Source organism: Symsagittifera roscoffensis, chromosome 4 (genome assembly GCF_963678635.1).
Source record: "Symsagittifera roscoffensis chromosome 4, txSymRosc1.1, whole genome shotgun sequence".
NCBI classification, from domain to species: Eukaryota; Metazoa; Xenacoelomorpha; order Acoela; family Convolutidae; genus Symsagittifera; species Symsagittifera roscoffensis.
Genome location: NC_087065.1, coordinates 53,396,703 through 53,419,689, shown reverse-complemented (window position 1 = coordinate 53,419,689; position 22,987 = coordinate 53,396,703). Strand labels below are relative to the sequence as shown.

Below are 22,987 nucleotides of genomic sequence, written 5' to 3'. Positions count from 1 at the left end.
TTTGTTTTTAGATGAAACTGTGAATCCGACAGAAGACTCAATCATAATTGTGTTTGATGTATGCGTTTTTTATCACTTGATTAAAGCATAAAATGACGGATTTTTATATGTGTCAGATTTATTATAAATTAGCACAAGCAATATTCTTCAATAATCATGTTGGTTTACTGAATTATCTAATTGAAAATAAGTTACGAACTTGTCGATAAGAGTCTTGAGTTTTTTGAGAAGCCTCAATTCAGCATGTAAAACTGAGATATACCAAATTTTCAATGTGATGCGTGCATTAACTGCAAGATGAATTTTGGTGTGACAGGATTTAGGATAAGAATTTCATACAGCAATAAATTTGTTGTTAACTTAAAAAATAAGATTCATTTTGTTGTGGATTTAAACCGTTTCTTAGAGAAATAGTTAAGTATTAAAATGTACGGTGTTAAATTTGCTGGTATTCAGTTTTAGGGCAGCGTTGTTCCAGCCCTTGAAGATTTGAAGGTAGAAGGCCCGAGAATGGGCTTTAAATTGAATCCAAGTTATCGCAAACTAATTATGGCTATCAAAAAATTGTTTTATTGTGTTCAATATTAATAAAAAAAAAGTGAAAACAAAATTATTGACCTCGAAAATGTAAGAAGCAATGTATTTTTTAGTTAAACTCCATAGACTTCCATCATTTGGCTAATTTTGAGGTCGCTTTGTTTTATAGTTATGTAGAAAAAATATATATATTACCAATTGTTTCATGGTTGTTTTGAAAATCAAGTTTTTTACTGATAAACTAATAGTAAACCAATGTATTGATGTATTAAAAAAAGTGGTTATGTTTCTTTTGAAGATAACGCTAACATGATTTGTCAACTTTGTAAAACCAGAACTCTTTGCGGGAAAAATCATAACCAGATTTCCTTAATGAAACTAAGTCTGGTGTCATCACCAGACTTCCTTGATGAAACTAAAAGCCCTAGCAAAGAAAGACTTTTAAAAAAACTTTCAAAGTTTGTTTTGCAAGCGTTTTCTCTATAGAATTCTAAGGATGCAGCCCTTAAAAACAGTAGTTTTGATGAGCGTTTATGACCACCTAAGCCAGCCTTTGCACTTTAATCAAGTGTGTTTTTGTGGAAAAAAAATCAATTTATATATATATATATTTTTTGGTCATGTTTATCCATATTACTACTGGACGTCAAAGATTTCGCTACTTTCTTGTTAACATATTCAAACAATTCAGTAACAGACGATTCAGCCAAATTCAAATTCAGACAATTCAGTCAAAATAAGTGAGACCAATCCGCCAGAAACCGTTCAGAAAGTTTTATAGGTTTGAAACGTGCGTGCAAAAAATCAAAATTTTAATTAGATGACTCATAAATTACTCTTTTCAAATGCACATCAAACAAATAAAATTAACAGAACCAAAAGTGCCTAAGCGTAATACAAATTTAAACAAATAATTATGCTTCTATTGTAATTCTAAATAATTTCATTTCCATATAAAATAGTGGCTGACTAGAAATTGAACACAACAAAAAACTTTGCTATACCTAAAAAGTAAACTATTTACATGAAAGTAGATCCAAAACTGAGAATTTTACAGGCGGTCAAAAGTATATCAATTAAAAGGTTGACCACCCCTACCACGTACTGGCCTACATTTACGCTGATAATCTTATCATGCCTTAGGCGTCAGACGGTGCAACCGCCTATCAGGGTATTTTGGGTACTTGCTTGGAACTAAATTACAACCTAAACTTCTTCAGAAGATAAACTAAATGCTATTGAAATATTGTTCAACCAGAAACCAGTAACCCATTTAACGCTTACATTTTGCAATTAGTTGGTCTATATACACAATTAACATTTAATAATTTTCATTAGTAACTAGCTTGAACAATTGACTGATTGGTATCCGAATTATTCTCATTCACTTTTAGCAAAATATGACGTATAAATTTGAACTCATATTATCTGAACGCGGAAAAAAGCATCTTTGTCTTGACGGTTATAGACAGTGTAAAAAACCAAGTTAAGAACAGTCTGAACAAATGGCTAAGTACATTCGGAAATTGCAGAGCAGTGGGTTATTTGAACAAACAGTAAGAAGTCAGTTTGAAAACCGAGAAACCTCATTTACCGAGCACCTCAAAAATTTAAACTAGAAAGTTTTCTATCGAAGTTCGAGAATAGCCACAAAAACTGGCAACGTTCCCCGACAGATTGTCACATATTGTCTTCAACGCCCACATTGACTTGTCTTCTTTTGCAGCGCCGACAATTATGAGTTACTCAACATCTCTTCGAAATTTAATTCCAATCAGGCAGGAAGCTTTATAACCAATGCCAAAACCAAAATTTTTTTGAGTGCGTTGACGAAATTCCTGAACCTCTCAAACTCACACACATCGGTGATACATTCCTATATTTTGATTTTGGTAAGATGGATCATCAAACTTTGCTATTTGCAACATTATCTGCGCACAATTTTCTTTCTCAGTCCGAAATCTGTCATCGCTATGGAACGTTTTCAGTGGCATGTTTTCAGTATTCTAGGAAATTTTAAACCATTCTTGGCGTGACCGAAAACACATTATATGCTTGATCTACGCTCTAATGCCCAACAGGACTCAAGGCACATAAGGAAACAATTTAGGCTTACTTGAACAGTTTGGAAAAATTAGTCATCGGTTTCAAAGTCGTTGTTTGTAACGCCATTAGGAAAATGTAGCCTGATACAGATTCACAATTTTGTTTTTTCCACGTGGGCCAGGCAGTATTGCCAAAAAAATGATTTGCTTGGCATTCGTTCCTGTTGACGATGTAACGTTCTCATGTGAGGCGCTATAAAAAAGGATCCTTCAGAAAAGCTTAAGAGTCTATCCGATTATTTCCATGACACCTATATTGGTGCAAGTCGAGTAAATAGTTGCCGGTTGGAAAGTTTTCCATCGGGCGCTCGGAGGAGGAGCCGACAAAGCATCCACCCCTCCTCAAGTTTATCACACGTTTCAAAGATTAGCAAAACAAGAAAATTGTGCAAAAGGCAAAAAATTACAATCGAGACCATTCGAAGAACGGTTTAAAATATTTTACTTTTAATGTACATCTATCGTACAACTTTATGTATAGCAAGTTTGTTTTGATCTTTGAAATTTGTTATTTTTTGTTCCACAATTCTTTTGTCAAAGTGTTGAAAACCGTTTGGCTCTATTCAAACCAGAAAAATTTTAATTTTTCCCTTTATCTAGTCTCTCTAATCTAAATTGCCCGAATTGGCTTTCTGAATTGCCTGATTTTGTGGCTGAATATTCTGTATTTGAAATCGGCTGAATGGCTCTCTGCCCCTTTTTATTATGAATTTGAACTTCAATTCTTACGCCATACTTTTTGCATCTCAGTCGTTTCAATTTGCAAAAGTATTTTTTCTGCTACTAATCTGAATTGATGTTGAGGAAATTCTAGTTTATCGATGATGCACTGCTTTAAATCATTGAGTTGATTAGATCCAGAAATTGTAAAGTTTGTTTTTGGGTTAATCCACCTAAAAAGATGTTCAGTTGAAGTGTTGCTTTAATTGAGTAACTTGTTGTGAGAAAATGAATTTGGTTTAGTAGAATTTTGTAGTTATTGTCAAAAAACTGATTTTACAGCGTAAATTTTCATGATTCAAAAAATATTTAGCAAACCGGTCGTGTTTACAACTTTTTTCTTCAGAGAAGATTTATAGATCGCTATTTTGCCTAGAGAGTGAAATGTTCAAAAAACAGTTTTGCTTTTTCAATGACCTACAATAACAGCTGTTTTGTGGTTTTCCGCTATATATCAAATTTTTGGAAAAATTTTGATATCAATCCGTAAAAGAAGATACAGAAATTGAGCTGATAAAACATTATCAAAAAAATGTCGGCTTCATATTGCTAAAATCGAATTTTTTTTTGAATTGGGTTTCGAGATTATGTGTTATGCATAAACGAGCAATTATTCCAAACAATTCGTTCGAGTGTTTTCTTTTCAAAAGCCTGTTTTTTTGCTTGAGGTTGCTATAGCCTATAGAGTCTTTCATGGCTTTGATACCTTTTGTTTTGTGATTTGCGATGTCTTATCTGATTTTTTTCTAAACGGTATTCGTCCAAACAATTTGAATGATAAGGAAACAAACTTCAACTACAAATTAGCTTTTTAAAATCAATTAGTCAAAAAATTGGAGTTCTACGAAAAAAATATATAGATAAAGCAAATACCAAAAAAAACTGTCAGATGGTGTGTACCAAATTATCAAATTAAAACATTGAATACCTTCCAAAATTTCTGGGCTGGTTCCTCCTTTTTTTATAAACTACTGTTAAGTCGCTACCCTCACGCAAAAGACGGTGAAAACTAATAGAAATCTGTGAAAATATTTTTTCGTTTTTTTTCACAATCAAAATAACTCTTTTGCCACAACTTGCAGAGAAACTGGCTACTCTGTTATTTGTGAAACCTTATTTTGTTCCTTAATTGTTTCCCAAAAGGAACTTGAAATTCATTTGAAACCGGATGGATTTTCTGCACACAAAAATTAGAGACAAAAGTAGAAATTGGAACCTCTTAGTTTTAATTATTTTCTTTGTGATTCAAATTTCAAATATTTTTCGATCATATTTCAATTTTCTCAGTTTGCGAATAAAACAACATGGCAATCGCTGATTGCATCCGTTCAAGTTAAGATGTTTGCTAATAAAAAAAAGAGACATCCGGAACAATCTGTGACTTTGGCAAAAAATTTAAGAACTATTTTTTAAATGAAACATTTCATAAATATTTCGGCATTTATTAATGTTTCTTTTTCGTTATTTTTTTTCGAAACACTGGAAAACAACGTTTAATTTGGGGGGTTTTGGTTCCTAATATTTAAAAAATGGGGAGGAATTGTGTAATTGGTTGTGTTTTAAACTTTTTCTTTTTTGTTCAGACCATTTGAAACATGCGGGAATAATTTTGTAGTCGGGCGTATTTTAGCGTTTTTTTCATGCAAAATCAGGAACCACAAGTAATCATCAGAACAATTTGAGAGATAGATCATATTTAGGCCCGTTCAGTCAAGATTCTTACGTTGAAAATTTTGAAAAACATTTTCTCAGTGTCGAAAAAACTTGTTTGAAATTTTTGATTTTCGGTCTAATTTCGAGCCAATCAAGCAATCGAACAGGCTAATTTATAGTTATTTCAGACATTTTGCACTATTTTTTGTAGCTAATAATAATTTTACTCAAGTGAAATTGCTTTTTAAACGCCATTTTATGTTTTTGTATTTTTTCTTGGCTTTTTTTTTGAAAAAATGACAAGAAATGTTTTCCAATCTGCTTTTTTTTCCCCAAAAGACCATGGTCGGAACATAGCGCAGTAACCAACTATCTTTGTTTTTTTCCCACGCAAAATCAGGTGAAGACTAATAATTCTTAGACTCGGTTGTATGATATATCAAAATGAAGTACTTATTTCTTCACCATTTTCTACAAAATAAAAAAATAGTTTTTTTTTATCAAAGGTGGGCTCGTTCTGCCAACAGCCAAATTTTTTCATGAGAGAACAAATAAATTGATTCACACCGTTTTCTGTTATATCCAGCACTCAAAAAGTGTTTTTAAAAAAGGTACTTTTCTTTCATGATGATTTATAATTAAAAGCGCACATTTTCGCCAAGGTAATTTATTGCACATCAAAATTACAAAACATTTTCTCTCAACCAAATGGAGAAAGACTCAAGCCAAGTAACATACGGTAAACTAAGTTGGAACCATTTAAGTTCTCTTAATTCATGGCTTTGTGCAATATTAATAACTATTGTCTTTGTCCAAAAACGTTCAATTTCTACACTGCCTGTAAGCTTTGAATTATATCTGTTATTTTATATCGAATACAGAAAAATCATTGGGTTTTGTGTTATTTTTACGCAATCGGATAGACGAGATTGCTTTTTTTTGAAAATTCGAACTCTTTGTGATGCTTACGAAAGCTTTCTGTACAAAATTTCATCTTTGTCGAATTTTGGTTAAATTGTTTAAAAAAATGAGACGAGATTACAATTCTTTTTTTATTTTTGGGATTTTTGTTTATAGTTTAGTTTTCCAAATAGCAAAATTTGAGTACTGTATCTTAAGCAATCCTGGTGAAAACCGTCTTATATTCGTTGCTCAGTTGTCAAATAGCTAGTTGTGTTTTTTCAATACAAATCGATCCTGAATCAACAGTGAAAATGGTACTGGTGTCAGTGTAAAAACACACGCTTAAATATATTAAGGTATCTACATGAATCGATATGGTACAAAATGAGACATGCTTCCATTATTTTAGATGATTGATAACCTGTCATTTTTCACATGGTGGCTTTGGAGGCTATAACAACCCTAAAATTGTCTGTCATCTTCAAACGCAGCATCTTAACTTTTTTGACCTGGAAAATCTTTTAATCTCATTTTTATTTAGCTCTAATGGAAATTTTGTATATTTGAAATGTCGTTTTGTCAACTTAAAAAGTTGCTATTGTTCCTTTTTAAAATGAAAATTATATAGTTAAACAGATAAAACTTCTCCCTTTTAGTTTAAAACGAGATATAATCTGAAATTGTTTATTTTAAAGTTACGCCATTTAAATTTTTTTCAGTCAATCAATCAAAAATTAACTTGTTTGATGTTTGATCGATCGATCGCTTAACGGCGCAGATTTCACTGAGACTTTAATGTGCTCATATCCGTTTTCACACATTTCCTTCATATTTAATCCAAAAACAGCGGAGAAAAACAGCAGTCTTTTTTTCCTGAACGGCTAATGATTAGTCGATTGAATTATATTTAAACCATTCTTTGATGGGAAAATAGACCTTTTATGACTTTTTGTGTGGGTACACAAGGAAATTAAACAGCATTTTGCAGCCAAATTGAAATGTTTGATGGTATTCGAGGACAGGGTGAAAAGGAGAAAAACAATTGGAATAAAAGCAAATTCAAAAATGGTTAGGCGGGGGTTGGGTGAGATGAAAAGCAAGAATGCAGATAACATTATCCTTACATTTTTCAATATGCTCACAAATTTTCAGCCGAATCTTCAGTATAAATTCTTTTGAATTGAAACCAAGCAGAAATCGTTTTTTTTTGTCTGTTATTATTACGGACATCCGAGGTTTTTAACAAAACTTGTTCATTCTCCAAAACATTTGTTGCAATTGAAGAAAATTTGTAATATAAAAAAAGATTCAAACGTTCAAATTAATTAAAATTTTTGATCTCAGTCTTGAATTTTTCGGCCTTTCATAATGGTCTGAACAAAAAACAATCGGCTTTTTACCACGCATAAGAGAAGAAAATGGTATCACGCTTTAAGTATTCTCCATTCAAGATATTTGAAGCATCTTTTCCATTATTCCTGCTTCGAATCTGCTCCGAGCCATTTTCGATATTTAATTCTTATTTTTTCAGCCTCATTTATTTTACTTTTCCGGGTTAATTTTAATTCAATACGAGGAAAGAACACATGTGGCTAGTGTCTGTCTTGAAATCGATCTGAAATTTTCAATTATTTCACAAAAAGCCCTCTAATACCATCGCCGACTGGGTAATTAAAGTCAAATCCATATATGAGCATTTCTCTGAAGCAGAAGCTATTCAATTTTGCTCTGTCTGCGTTCATCGTCGTAGTCGACCGAAAGAATTCGACCTGAGAATTATCTCATTTTCAATTGATTTTTTCAACTCCAGATTTTTCTTCTTCATTTCATAAAAACTTCCATTAAATTCCTTCTAATATCTCAATCAATCTAAGGGACCGTCCTAAATTCCATTGAGAAATTAAAGCGATGAAATTGCTTACAGTTATAAAAAAAATCCATGGGCAAAATTTGAAGCGAAGTTATATCAAAGTGAAACGAAACCGGTTGATTGAATTATTTTATCACGCCGGCTATTGTACCGCCCTATTCATTTAATGTCCCCCTGGAACCCATTCTGCGGGAGACTATGCTACGCGCCCATTAACCCGTCCCTTCTAGTCCCACTTAGAACCCGCTTGTCAATTCTTGCCCCTCGCCCACTCCCCCCGGGCCACGTTTGCGAGAGTATCATAAAACGGAATTTGACGGCTTCTCTAATTACTTTTTGATCCGCTAACTCTCAAATTCCGTCTTTGTCTCTGCCTTTCACAATGCAATTTTACCGAATTGAAAACCAGAAAAATGTCTCGCAGGATAATTAAATTGTCCGCCCGCCTATTTTTCAGCTACAATTTCGAGACATCTTCTGGCCTTCGCCTTGCACGCGATTAAGCCCACGTGTCAGAGGTGTAAAACGGAACCTTAAAAACCCGTTTTTGAAACCAATGCAGGAAATTAGATTGAACTAACTTTGTCTAACTTAATTAATCTTCCATTTCTAGTCAATTTTCATCAGTTTCAAGCCACACTTTGTCGAACATTGAACTTTTTGAATATAATTTTTGCTTTGCCCATTCAAGTGAAATTTATTTTATGGTTTGCTGCCTTTCTTTTTTTCTCTTCTGTTTCGTTGTTTTTATTAGCCTACAAGTTCTTTCAAAATCGGTATCAGTTCTTAAAACTTTTTTTTCAATTCCACTTGCGATTCCGGGTTTAAATATTTTTCAGCTGCTGCTTTTTCTTCCTAAACTTAAATCAATTAGTGCAAATGACCGAATTGCACGAAAATGAATGAACGTTATAATAGTCAAAAACGTGGTTGAAAATTTTCAATTATTAGCATAATTCAGCTTATTTTTGAAGCTTATCTCTGTTTGCCTCAATTTTATCGACACCTTGCTAGTTTTCTGGGACGGCTCGTTTATTTTTATGGTCGTTGAGAGAAGTTAAGGTTGAACAAACTCAAATTTTGACATTTGTCAGCTTATAATTTATTCTCTATAACATCCTAATTGCCTTTCAAAAAACTGCTTGCGCTTTTCAAAATGTTTCAACGCGACTTAATTCTATGTATACAACCGTCTACAACTGACAAAAAGAAATTGTTTCCATGTTTACCTGTATTTGATATTTGATTAATATTTATTTCCTGAGGTGAAAAGGAGAAAAGCGAATGTTAAAAAAGCAATATTTCCCTTCAAGCCTCCGAATAAATCTAGTTCAAGTGGCTTGTACTTTACACAAGTACTTTTCTCTTCTGCATTATAGTATGTTCCATTAATTATCTACCTGTATTTACCGCTCAGACAAAAAAAAATCCCCCCAATGGGATTTTGTTCAATGTTTTTGTGACATTATTAGAGGGAAATACCAAATACCTAATCATAATCCTTAATCCCTAATTTGGTTTAAATCCTTGCCCAACCGCCTCGAAGCTTACAAATAAGCATTCCCCTCTCATAGCTCTGCAATCGCATTTGAAAAAAAATGATCGGCTTTGCAAATGTAATTACAGCAAAAAAATCGTGATTGTTTAAATTCGAAATCTCTTGTTATCATTTTGTTACTTTCTTACTAACCTAACTTAGCACCCGTGACATCTAAAATGTCGAAAAAAGTAATCAACAACTGTATAACTAATTGGCTATGTCAAAATTTCCCTGTACGAGCTGTAATTTTATCCTCGAAACACACAATCCCGCTGTGAAAAGGGCGGATAACTAAGCGCGTGAACTTAACTAAATAATTCACATTTACGTCGTAAAAAAACTCGGATATTCCTAAAAGCCACTAAGAGCTGTTGATTTTTTCAACTTTACTTAAAGTCGATTCTGCTGTCTTAATTCTGGGTTATATTATTTCACGATGCAGAGTGTTACAGGGTCCATCAGAATAAGAACCATTCACAATATGGTCAAGGTAAAAATTTTAATTGGTTTGCACTTAGAAGCCTTTTTCTTGCAGATAAAGGATGTTTATTTTGCTGAATTCTTACATATGAGGGTTATCGTGCAATATGATGCTTCTCTTGCAAGAACTTTGAATGGGTTCATTCATCTTGCAAGAAATTTTAAGATTAAAGTTATAGATATTCTTTGAATGACTCTCGCAACATTCTTGAAAAACTTCAAAATAACAACCGATGACCTACTGCTGTCAGGGGCGGAGTTAGGATTTTCTCGAGGAGTTGGGCAACTTTTTAAAAAAATTTGGAAATTTTGTTGATTGATTTGAAGTCAAAATTGATTGCCGAAGCTCTCTCAAATCCTTATAAAGACCATAAAATTTCCGTGCCGTAGGCTTTTTTCTGAAGTAAAAAAAACAAAAAAAGAAATTTTTGGGCTTTTTTTGAAAAATTTTAACTAAAAAATCCTTTTTTTTTCGGCGCGCGCTCCCCCTCAAAGTTAGTACATATTGGCACCAAAGATGCCTTGAGAAAACTTTTGGGGTTAGTCAGCCAAAAATAGATATCTCATTAAACTACAAAGTGGGACCTTGTGGGTCGACAGGAGGTTGAGTCCCTGAAAGGAGCCTCTAAAATGATTTGACTCAGTTGAACAAGCAATCAAGATATCTATTATTTTGCTCAAACTACTTCAGTTTTTTGCCGGTTGTGAAACTATATTGCAGCCAGTAGAATTGCAGCAACAAAAAATAAACATTAATTTGGTATTTTTTCAAAATACAGTCCTAGTTGCTTCTCAAGTTCCGGCGCTAGATTTTCAAACGCAAGCAATTCATTAAAAAGTGGATTATTCTGCTCGACGTAATTATTCTTCAACCATTTATTGAATGTTAACCAAGAGAAAACTTTTCTTGAACAAGTTTTTTCCCTTAAGTGAAATTCATGTTTAAAAATTAATTATTCAATATACCCTTAAATTTTTTTGTTGATTTTGGGGTTTGAAATTGGTAATTTTGACTCAATGTGACCTTTTATGAGAACTATGATTAATGTTTTTCAATTAGACATTAGCGTTGAAGCATCAGCGAGCAATGTTTTGCCAAATCAAATTCGTGCGAGCTTTTATGTTTCAACTTTCAAAAAATTGATAGAATATTTACTCTCGGTGTGTTTTTTTCCCTTTGAATTTGTTGTTTGTGTATTTTTTTTGTAAATTTGCTATTGTGTTGCAAATCGCTAATTTGATCTATTTTGGACAACAATTGATACAAAAGTGACGGATTAACTTCAGAAATCGTTTCGCGTTGACTTTAGGCTAGCCTGTTTATATTAATAACATGTTAACAGACGATAAAAATACCACTTTGCTCATTTGATAAAGTGTGAAGTGGTATTTTTTTCTACATAAACCAGAAAAACACTTAAAAATTTACGTTTTCTCAAAATTCTATCAATTTTTAAAATTATCAAGGACCAGTTATCAAAAGCTGTTCCCTCGATCTTGAAAAATAGTCAAATTATTGCGAGCAACCTTTTTCTACTAAGGTTTCTTTGCTAGAAGCATTCTATATCCCTCCGTAAAAACGTTTTTTGTGGTTCTCCTAACAAGCACAAATAATTCCAGATAGTTCAAATTTTAGCCGGAAAACATTGCCTATTGTCCTATTTCCTGCGTTGGATTGTGGTGTTTAGGTAATATAAATTTCCAGCTAACAATCAATCGGAGTTTCGTTGCAATTACGATTGATTCTTAGGTTTTCGATATTTCAATATTTCGTGACTTTAAAAAACCATTCCGTTGCTTCCATCATAATTGACGCAATTATTTTTTTTTGAATAAAACTGTCACTTTGTTATGTTAACTATCAAAAATTAATTTTATTACTTAATAAAATCATGAACAGTCCGAAACGTTTTTATCTTCCGTTAAAAGTTTTGTTTCAAGTTTTGTTTCCCAATTGATGAAATTGACATCTTGTGAAGATTTAATTTCAAAAGTATCTTGAATTTTTGTTTTTAGATTAGTGCCACAAATTTGTGTGGGTTTAACATTAAAAAAGTCAGTCGGATTGTGAGGAAATTCAATAAGAAAATCTCCTCAAATTACAGATCAACTTCATATTGACTCAATGGAAGCATTTCTTTTTTTATTTATAGTTTTAAAGATTGTTCCGAAAATACAAACAAAAAATTCTCGGAATATTTAATTTTTAGAACGAACGCGTTTTTTGCATTTAAAAAAAATATACAAATAAAACATGTTTTGGTTTTGAACCTTCGTAAAAAAATCGATTCAAACTATTCGCTAGTTTTTGTAACTATTAAGCTAGCGAGCGTCGTGAATCACTAAAATTTCATTTTTTCTTTCCAACTCACAATTTAAAAAGTTCAATTGATGGAACGCTTGCTTTAATTACAATCTGTAGCATAAAACATTTCATTCACTTGCTCTCTGCTTTTTGTAGCTAGTATTTAGTGAGCGTGAAGCGTCCGTGACTGAGTGGGAAGGACATGAGATTCCAAATTTCGAGTTCCAGTTTCAAAAACTACACCAAGCAAAGTAACACTATTTTGAATTTTTTTCTATTGTTCTCATATTCTTATAGAGCTGTTTTATATATATATATACATATATATATATATATATATATATATATATATATATATATATATATATATATATATGTAACAGCTCTATAAGGAAATGAGAAAATTAGAAAAAAATTCAAAATAATCATGCAAATTTAGTGATAAGGTACATAGATGGAAAAGAACAAATGTTTCTCCCACCCAGATCAACATAGAAAAAAATAAGCCAAAGTTCAAATGATAGTAACAAATTTAAACCTGTTATGATTTGATTGGACTAAAACATAAAATGATAAATATTTTTCAAATATATCATTGGCATGCTGCTTTAATGTTAGTTATTGAATTAAAATTTTCTTTCAAGCTTTTTATCTTAAATTCTGAAGCCAATTTCAGTTTCCCAATTCGCTGAAACCCAATTAACATTTCTCCGTTTTTTCTTTCACACGAAAAGACTATCAAAACAAAAAACTAAATATTCTGAAAATGATTCGAAATGCGTTTTCTAAGAATGACTGTGCCTATTGTTAAGAAAGCACAACAACAAATTTTTGATTTGGTTGATGTTTTTTCGATTTTGAAGAAATGAAAGCTAATGTTAAAAACTGCTTCATGCACAAATTGAACGCCAACACTAACGTTTTCGAAAAAAAACAACCTAATGTCTCTAAAGTTTTGTGTTGGTGAAAGGATTTGCTTCGGAAAATTGTGATAAGTCAATTTTTATACCATTTGAAGTGAAAGATTCAGTTTCACAAACGAAACTTATTAGAGCCAGCAATATCACAAGTTTTTGCTTATGCTCAATTGTCGAATTATTTCTTTGTACGGGTTGATATTTCAGACAAACTACCATAGGTGCGAATTGTTAATAATATCCGTAACCGATTTTTTTGCCGGCTTTTACGAATAGCATTATAGGCTAACAAACAGTAGATATAATTTATTTTTCTATACTTAACTAGCAAGAATTTTTTTACCGATTTGTAATAAATATGTCAAATAAAAAGTATCTTCGATTGGTTCACAATCCTCAAAAATAATTTTACGGCGTTGGACTTTTTGATTCAAAAGAACTGAACTCATTTTTTTAGTTCTAAGGCTAACATGGGCAAAAGAAAAGTTTCACAATTACAATCAATATTTTCATCTGATGTCAGTCGAATTGTACAAAAAAATGATAGTTAACAAGAGTGTATGTTTTAGAACGAAAATTGTTTAAAAAATTTTTGTTCTGATTGTCATTTGAAGTCAATGATATTTTTTTCGTTGAAAATTGATCAAATGATGAAAAAATTATATTTCTTCGTTTCATTTCCCCGCGCGCCATGTTAAGTGCTTACTGAAAAATGTGAACCGGGTAACGCATGCAAGTTTTTGCCTCTTTTTAACTTGACGAAATATTTGTGCCTCTTTTACAAACGGAAATATTCAAATAAAAAAACTTAGAGAGAAATAAAACCTTATTGTTTTATTTATTTTTTAAATAAAAACAACCCCCTCCAACGAAAAAAACCATTAGTTGTAATTGCAGTACACTAGTGTGCTTTTGATAGTTTTTTTATAAAGCAAGTTTTTTTAATATTATTTTTTATAATAGTTTCATATAAAAAAACATTATACTGTGTTTTTATAATACAGTCTAATGATTTTTTAAAAATTTGAAAAAACATTAGACTAGCGCCCTGTTACGCCAGATTTAAAACTGGTTTGTCTCGATAATTTTTGAGCCGGTTTTTTGTCACGTATGAATTAAGAAAATTTCAATAAAAGCGCTTTTTATCAATACTATTTTGGCCAAACTGACAGCTTTCAGGCCGCCTCTACTGTAACTAAAACAAATCACCGCTGAAGTTTTGCTTGAAATTTGAGCTCAGCGGGTGATACTGTTCAGGAGCTTGGAAATTTATAAATACTGCTGATGTGACAAAAATCCATAGGATAAAGGGACAATTATCTTAAGCTTTTCAAAGAAAAGTTAAAATTGCAAGTTGTTATCGTTTAGCTAACTTCGTAGATTTTGATCCGTCTAGAAAAGTTATCAAACAGTTTTTGTCTAGACAACCAGCTGAACAAAATTTTTCGTACCAGGGTAACAACTCTGAATGTACCGGCTGCTTTTAAGGTCTATGGAGCAGTAGCAAGACGAAAAAATTAAAGTGTAAGTAATAAAAAAAATTTAATTCGACCTTTTTAAAAAAATAATCCCCCCAAATTCCATAAAGAAAACAATTTGATAGAATTCACTTTTGCTAACAAATAGATTTTAGCAATTCAGCTTCCTTCAACCATTTTAGAAAGATTTCTAAGACGGATTAAGATTCCGCTGACGCATTTTTACCGCGAAATATATTGCGCGTTAATTGTCCCAAATTGGCCAAAATGCCAATCTTTAAATCCCCATATTATTGTAAAAAAAACAATCACAGGTGAAATAAGTTTTCGAATCTAAGTTCACGACAAATATACTTTTTGAATAATAAAAAAAATTTGTCAAAAATGACTGGTTAAAAAGCTGAAGTTTGTCGGAAAAAAAAACGCCCCGAGCGCAATTATTCCGTTACTTCCAAAACGAAAGTCGAATTAATTATATTAATTAAAGTAGTCTCTTTTCCAAACCATTAATATTTTGTGTTCATACTGAGAGAAACTGTTCATCCAGAGTTATCAACACTGATAAACCTTATCAATAAATATAAATGTTTTTTTTTAAGAATGGTCAAGTTTACACTAGTTGATTATTTTCAGTCAGTGATCTTTGAAGCACTGAAATAGCCTAAATACCGTAAAGAACCTTCAAAAACATATTTTTAAAAAAATTAAAAATCTGAAAAAGCAAGGGCAGTTAGAATAAAAAATTATTTTGCGAAAAAGGAAAAAAACATAAGCAACAAAAAAATAAAATTGAGTAATTTTAGGTTCATTCAAATCCAAGTATCTATCTCAAAATTAAGACCTGTTGGCACCCGAAGCACCTTTAGAAAAGTTAGATATTTATAACTATCACCCACCCCCTAGAATCCCTAGTAACAAATTGCCACCCGTCAAAAAGATTCCTAGTTTGAAAGTCGAGATGTCTGGAGAAAAAAAAACGTATCAGGGCGAAGCCTTAATCGACTAGTACTTTTAATCGATAGTATTGTTGTCAAAATTGATAATTTATTTGGAAAAAAAATATCAACTTTTTCATTTTTTTTTTTAAATAATCATGCTTTGTTAAATACAAAGATATATATTTTGAGTATTGATAAGAGCAAATAGCTTGCATCAATGCATTTTGGAACACTTTTAATTGCCGCTGACGCTTTAAGAGCTCAAAAATGCAATTTAATTATCCTAAACTGGTCAAATTGGCTAATCTCAAAACCTAACAATATATCGAAAAATATCTTAGCTTTCTTTTATTTCAGCTTAAATCAACAATGTTTTTCGAAAAAATTCAGTCAAAATTTGCTTCTTAAAAATTCGAAGTTGTTCTAGGAAAAAGCACTCTGAATACAAATATTCTGTCTCTTACTTGAGTACAACTACTTCATCATTTTATAAAGAAATTTGGAATAAGAGCGTTTATTCAACGGAGAAAACTGCTGGAAATCTAGTAAGTGTATTGAATTGAAACTCAGAATTGGGTAAAAGAAAAATGATATACAATATGATAAAAAAGATCAAACAATCAGAAAATTTATGAGATAGTTTATTTTGTTTTACAGTGATTCAAAAAGTGCTCCGAAAACTACGAAATCATCAAAAAACGTGAACAAAAAATTGAAACGTTTAAAAACAAAATGTATATTAACTAATCAAAAATTCATTTATAATGAAATGCGAAGAGCAAGAAAAACAATTTATTGATCATATTTGACTCGTAAATTACATGCGAAGTAAAGAGACACAAGAAAAATGTTTACAAAAAAGTTGAAAAAGTTGAATTTATTTATTTTGAAACCTGACTGCCCTACTTACAATGCAATGCAGTAAATCCTAATGTCAGGCAGAAATACAATAATCAAAGAAGACTATCATAGTAATACTTATAATAGCCAATCAGTGGCGTGAGCACAAAATTTTTTAGGGGAGGGGGTTTTTCGAAAATTTTTGAAAATTTTATCGACCTTTTTTTTAGGTTGACCAATCATATTTTTCGAGCTCTCCTAAAATAGTACAAGGACCGTATTTTTTGAAAAATTTTCTGCGCCGCTTTAAGGCACTTTTTGCTTTTGTCTAAAGACTGTAAAACCTGCCGAAAGCATTCAGTTGAATTCAGTTACTAAACTAATCTCCTCCTTGGCAACTAAATTTTTTTAATGCACATAATAAATTGATAAACCTGAAAGCTTCGGTGCTTTTGATTATCTTGTTTTTGCTGCTGGTATCTTACTCTTCCTTTCCTATCGTTTTTCTTGTTGCAATTTTTTGATCTGTTAGCTAGTTCAATTTCTGAGACGTACTTATATTTGTTTTTGCATTAAAAATATAAACGTTTTGATATTTTCGCAACCTTTGCCGGTGTTTTTTTTTTCTATTATTTTGAATTAAAGCCTAGATGTTGAGTTTATTTGTGGCAAAATATAGCCAGATTCACCTTATAAGCGACTATTATTTTTTCGACTCACCGCAATGTGCTCTAGCGCCCGGTAAAATTTTCAATTTTTAGGTCAGTTATTGCACGGTTTGACTCAAAAAGAACTGAAAAGAAAAAAAATTGAAAAAAATTGATAATATGAAGGCAAAAACTGAATATTCTGACCAAGTTTTCTTGTGTGTGAAGTAGCTTTGCTGAAGAAAAAAATTCTTGCTTAATTTAAAATATTTTTAGACGTTTTTCTCACACGCATTGTTGACGGAAATTATAAAAAAGACAATTTTCCGCTTATCAACGAAATTTGGATTTAATTTGATTGCATCAGCTCAATACGAATTCGTTTCCGAACCAAATTAATCCGCCACTTAGGCTGCGCGTTAGTTGATTTAAAAAAAATGTTGTGTTCGCTAACGTAGATAACTGTGAGATTGTTCACTGTGAGATCGTGTATTTGATCCCTTGTCATGTCTGTGAGGATGAGCTCTCAGATAACATCTAGCCTTGTGTCTACCACAGCCTGACCGATTTCGGCTACAATAGTGATTCCACGTGCAATTTCTAACCGCAAAAAAAATCAATAATCACCAAAAAAACTCAATTCTGGAAATCACAATAATTACGATTACAGGTTATTTTAAAATTGACTGAATGGCAATATTCAAAACTCCATGACTTGGTTCTTTTGTTTTCCAATTTCAATCTTTGATATTCTTTAATTTGGATCAAAATATTTCTGTCTGATTGATTGAAATGAATTACTGCAAAGGACTATCTAAAACTGATTTCAAACTTAAATGCAAATTTTTCAAATTGTAATTTGGGTCGCATCGACAGAAAAGAAACCAGGGGTTATTTGGATTTAAAAAAAAGGGCTTTATAAATTTTCAAAAGGGGTTCATCAACTTGAAGTAAGAAGTTATATGTTTTTCTTGATCCAACTTTCGAAGAAAAGAAGGATTGTATAAGCTTGGGTTGGTTTTGTGGTACAGACCAATTTTGGCGAATCTTCATTATATTCATGATCTTTTTAGTTTGGCCAAACTTATTTTCCGAGCCCTCAAAAAATACCAAAATGACTGTTTAGACAAAATTTATTTGCCGTAGGCGAATTTTCGAGAAAAAAACAGGTTGAAATGCTAATTTTGAGCACTTTTTTGAAATTGACTGAATGGCAATATTCAAAACTCCATGCCTTGGTTCTTTTGTTTTCCAATTTCAATCTTTGATAATCTTTTATTTGGATCAAAACACTTCTGTCTGATTGTTTGAAAAGAATTACTGCAAAGGACTATCTAAAACTGAATTTCAAACATGAATGTTAATTTTTAAATTTGTAATTTTGGTCGCATCGACAAAAAAAAACGCTAAAAAAGTGTTTATTTTTTGGATTTTAAAATCAGGGCATTATTATTTTTCAAAAGGGGGGTTTAGCGATGAAAAATACTAAAAAATTGTATTTTTCCTGGAAAATTTCTGTGTTTCAGAAGCTTTTGTTAAAATTTTTCAGTCGTGTTGCGCCGCTTGAGCACAAAAGTTTGACATTTATTTATCTACAAAACTGCACAAAAGATCCAGTATATGCCTCTAAAGTATAGGGGTCAAAAGCTATGAGTTTGTACTACTAATTTTCTACTATGAATGTCTTTTTAATTGAAACAGTTTCGTGCTCTGGTCAATACATCGGATTTATGTCGCCAGGAGGATCGTTCAGCCTGTTAAATTAGATCTAAGACCGTCACCTGGGTTGAAATCATTAGTTTTCACAACCCATGTTTTGAAAAGTTTCGAGTCAGTTTCAATTTCAATTTACACAAATGTTCTAAGTTGTCTGTTGGTTCAAATCGAGGGAATTATTAACTAGTTAAAAGCTAAAACAGTCTTTGGATCCAATTTGTAAAGCTGAAACCTGAAACATCGGGGTATCTATCTTTCTACAACTTCTCAATCGATCAATACTCAAGCCTTTCTTAGCGGAATTGGTCTAAATTGCTGAACCAAATCTGGTATTTCTGAACGATTAACATTTGTTTTCAGGTTTAATTTATTTCAAACTGATCTGTTCCTTGTGGTGGTTCAATCTTCAAATTTTAACAACTGAAATTAAAAACACACTTGATTGGCATGTTCATTTTACAGTGGTCGAAATAACACTCAACTTTTAATTTTCACTCAACATTTTCAGCCGATTCTTTTTTTTGATCATGTCCATCTATCGTTTTGGATTGCAAAGTGTCAGCAATTAGAAATCAGAGCTTTTGCCACTTCAATGAACCTATTTTGTTTCCAAAATATATATGCCAAAATCTGCTAAATATATTTTCCCTTTTGGATTTTTCTCTCAGTATTTATACAAAATACTTGACTCCAATTTTGATCAATCAAATTCTCATTCATGCAGCAATGTAGCATAATATTTTTCACTTTTCAGTTTTTCTATTAAAAACCTATTCTGATTGGTTAATTTTATGATTGGATCTTTTCGTCATACTCAATTTACTACTGTCCATCGCTTTTTTACCAGACTGAATCTGCTGGTATATGAGTACATGTGAATACATTTCCCCTTATTCTTACGGACCACCACACCAATCCCTACCTTGTCAATATTCATTATTTAACTCGGACGCTGAAGTGCGTGTTTAAAGACGTCTGCAGCCGTTTTAAATGCATTTTGTAGACAGTTATCTTACGTATCCATTAACAAAGCGAGTCAACTAAAAAAATCAGCAGACATTTTTGAAGATCCAATTATTTATTTTGCATTTCCAGATCTTGGAATTAAATTTTAATTGGCGTTTTTTCGGCATGCTCCGAGACGTTTTGAAAGGTTTATGTTGACTGTTTGTTTATTTATCTGCCATTTGTGTTCCAATTTAATGGGACTTCATGACACCGAGGGTAGCAAAAACGTCTAATTCGATCAATTCTTCATTCACTTTCCAATTCAATTTTCATTTTTGCCCGCTGAGGTTTTGCCCAGCTTAGTTGATGCTCATTTTCTATCTAATTCCGCGTAAACCCGCCTGTTAATGCGCTTTCAAATCTCCTTTTAGCCATCTTCTCTGATTTTTTTGACATTTCCAGCCGAAATTCTCAAATTTCACTTCCTCTGCGAGTTTTTCCAATTTCCTCCCATATTTTCATCCCCCAGGTAGTCGTGTAGTCTTCTCAGATCGACTTGAATTTGAGCTGGCATCATAAATTGATTTCTCTGCTTGTATTTTCTGATAGAAATTTGAAATTTAGACCCCAGGCATCAAAAAGTCATCAGGGCAAGAAACGAATAGAAACACGTCTGGTTTAGTTGACCATTTAGCCCAAATAATCAAATTCAAATCAAAGTCTGCCCTCAAAATTACCCTGGCGGGCTGGAAAAAAGTAGAATGAAGAACAAGAAAGAGAACATATTTTGCATATAATTCAACTTTCAACTCTGCCATTTTTTCGCCACATAAACTTTCCCAATTGCTGAAGTGTGGAAATTTATTTCATTTAATTATTTTCAAGCGACTTGCCCCGAATTTCGAAAATTGCTCGCTTGGTATTCCAAGCCTATACCACAGGACTAGTTGGGAAATAAAAGTAACCATATTTTACGCCTAGCTGAACTTCAAAGCCACTTTTATTTTTGATCATCAAATTCAGTTGTTCAAATCAGCCTCTTTTTTGTTGATATTGATGCGAGCTGAGGACTGTGGTTTATCAATTATTCAGACCACTAGCTTCACAGTCAAACCGTGCAACAATTTTCATGGATTTCATCATTCTTGAAGTAAGAAGTTATTTGTTTTTATTGATCCGACCGAAGAAAAGAAGGCATGTATAAGCTTGGGGTGGTTTTTTCATACAGACAAATTTTGGCGAATCTTCAAAATTTGGCGAATCTTCATGATTTTTTTTAGTTCGGCCAAATTGATTTTCCGAGCCCTCGAAAAAACCACAATGACTCTGTTTAAACAAAATTTATTTGCCGTAGGCGAATTTTTGAGGAAAAAAAACAGGTTGAAATGCTATTTTTGGGCACTTTTTTGAAATTTTGGCCTAAAAATTATTCGACCCGTGCTACCTCTTCAAGAGTTGTGCATATTGGCACCAATGGCGTCCTGACAAAAACTTTGGGATCGCTCGGTCGAAAATTGATGTTGTAACACAGGGAGACCCTGTGGGTGACGAGGGTTTCAAATGCCTGAGGAGGAAAGGACGTCTGCCCCATCACCAAATGCCCCTGTTTAAAGTTCTAGGGGGTCTGATAATTGGAAATTTGGTAATGCTCTGGCCTAATTTATTCGCAATTTAAAATGTTATCTTGGATGCTGAATTTTTACCGCAATTTCACACCTTGCTAAAAATTGTTCTAAAATATTTTGAGGCAAAATGATAGCTCATTCTGATTCCGTGTACGACTCAAAGTTTACATGAACCGTTTTTTTAGCTGCTGTGGGAAAAAAAGTAAACAGTTCAAAAATATAATTTATTAAAATTTCCATACCAAAATTTTAATTTATTTATTTGAGACCGTTTACCGCGCAGTTGGATCATTCAGAGCTTTGCTCTGATATTTCAGCAGTCTTGTTGTTCCCTCTTCCGGAGAAAGTGCAAAAATTTTTTGCTTATAATTGTTGTTTATTCAGTTAAGTTTTGGCTCGCTAAAGGATTTTGAAGGAAAATTTTCAACCATCTGAACAATATGTTTTCCGGAGCTCATCTGTAAAAAAGTATAACCTCTGATCATTTTGTGCTTAATTTTGGGTGTTTGAAATTCTTTTACTAAGCCTTTTTGGAACAACTAACGCCAGATTAATTGAGTTCAAGGAACATGCATAAGCAGCAAGTTAAATATTTTTATATGGATTTGGAGCAAGTCATTTGGTTTAATAAAAAAAATTCGAGACGCTAAAAACGTCCCTATGTACTTTATGTAGCGTGTAGGGTGATTAATGGACAGTGTGTAGGGTTTATAAAATTTTAAAATAAATTTGGAAGGAAAAAACATCAGTTTTTGTTTTTATTCTAAATATTTAACCAATTTTCAGCCAACAATTTTTAAATTAGCATTGAAGTAGTCGGCACAGCCACAGTCTGACCTGATATGCGATTAGTCTTGATTTTAAAATTAGTTCCATTCTTATTTTATTTAAAAAACTATTGAATTATTAAGCTCGGTGTAATTGTCTCTTCATAGCACTTCGATTTTTAAAACATAAATTTTTGACGGTGTTCATAAATATCTGATGAAATCTTTTATCGGTTATTATTTTTGGCGAAGTTTTTTAAGATCATCAAAGAGATGTAGATGTTCTGAAAATTGAAAATTTTTTATCTGCATAGTTTTTGTAGGGTTATGCAGGTTTGAAAAAAACCAGCATGTCGAAAGTGGTTTATCATAGTTTTAGTTGCTCTAATGAAGCAGTAATCTAATCTGGCGCAAAAATCTTTTAAATTGAAGTAAACTAGCTAAATGATTGATGAAGGGCGTAAGAAAATGCTCAATTAATCAATGCTTACCTGAAATAGCATGTAGGGTGAAAGTTTTTTTCTTAAAAAATGATTTAACAGTTTTTCCTTTTAAAAAAAAAAAACATCCATTATCAGTCTTTCCTACAAAAGGTAGTTGTGAAAAACAAATGTTTAAGTGCAAAACTCAAGAATTCATCGTGATAAGCAGTCTTGTTGTTTTAAATTCGGGTGTGTTTTTCCATGAACATGCAGGTACCTAAAAACACAACATAGAAGTTAACTCATTTAATCGTGCCCCAATCGTGATTTATTCAGCTAAGAACATTTTGATAAATTATCTGATTGGCTAGCAAAAACGATCTCATAAAGTATATTTTGCTTTACAAAGTACTTATGATATTAAAACGACACAACTAAAACCAAATAAATTGACGCGGTTTTTTGTAGAAAATATTTTAATAAGCTGTCAATTTTTTTCTAAGTCTCTCTTCCGACCTCTTTCTCGTGCCCTATCAGAGAACTTTTTTGAAAACTCGATAAAGGAACGTTTTCAAA

The 22,987-nt window shown here is 32.1% G+C and overlaps 1 protein-coding gene across 3 annotated transcripts in view; it reads left to right on the top strand.

Moving 5' to 3' along the window:
• LOC134845316 (PDZ domain-containing RING finger protein 4-like) overlaps positions 1-22,987 on the top strand; it is a 46,757-nt gene that overhangs the window by 4,701 nt on the left and 19,069 nt on the right. Inside the window, exon 1 of one of the 3 annotated variants that reach the window (XM_063862291.1) lies at positions 8,681-9,818. The exons of 1 other annotated variant lie outside the window; for it this stretch is intronic. In XM_063862291.1, coding sequence (XP_063718361.1) covers positions 9,765-9,818 — 54 coding nt within the window. In that variant the 5' untranslated portion in view covers positions 8,681-9,764. Of the gene's footprint in view, positions 1-8,680; positions 9,819-18,885; positions 20,748-22,987 lie in introns of those variants that run through there. One more of the 3 variants, XM_063862292.1, reaches the window with a different exon arrangement.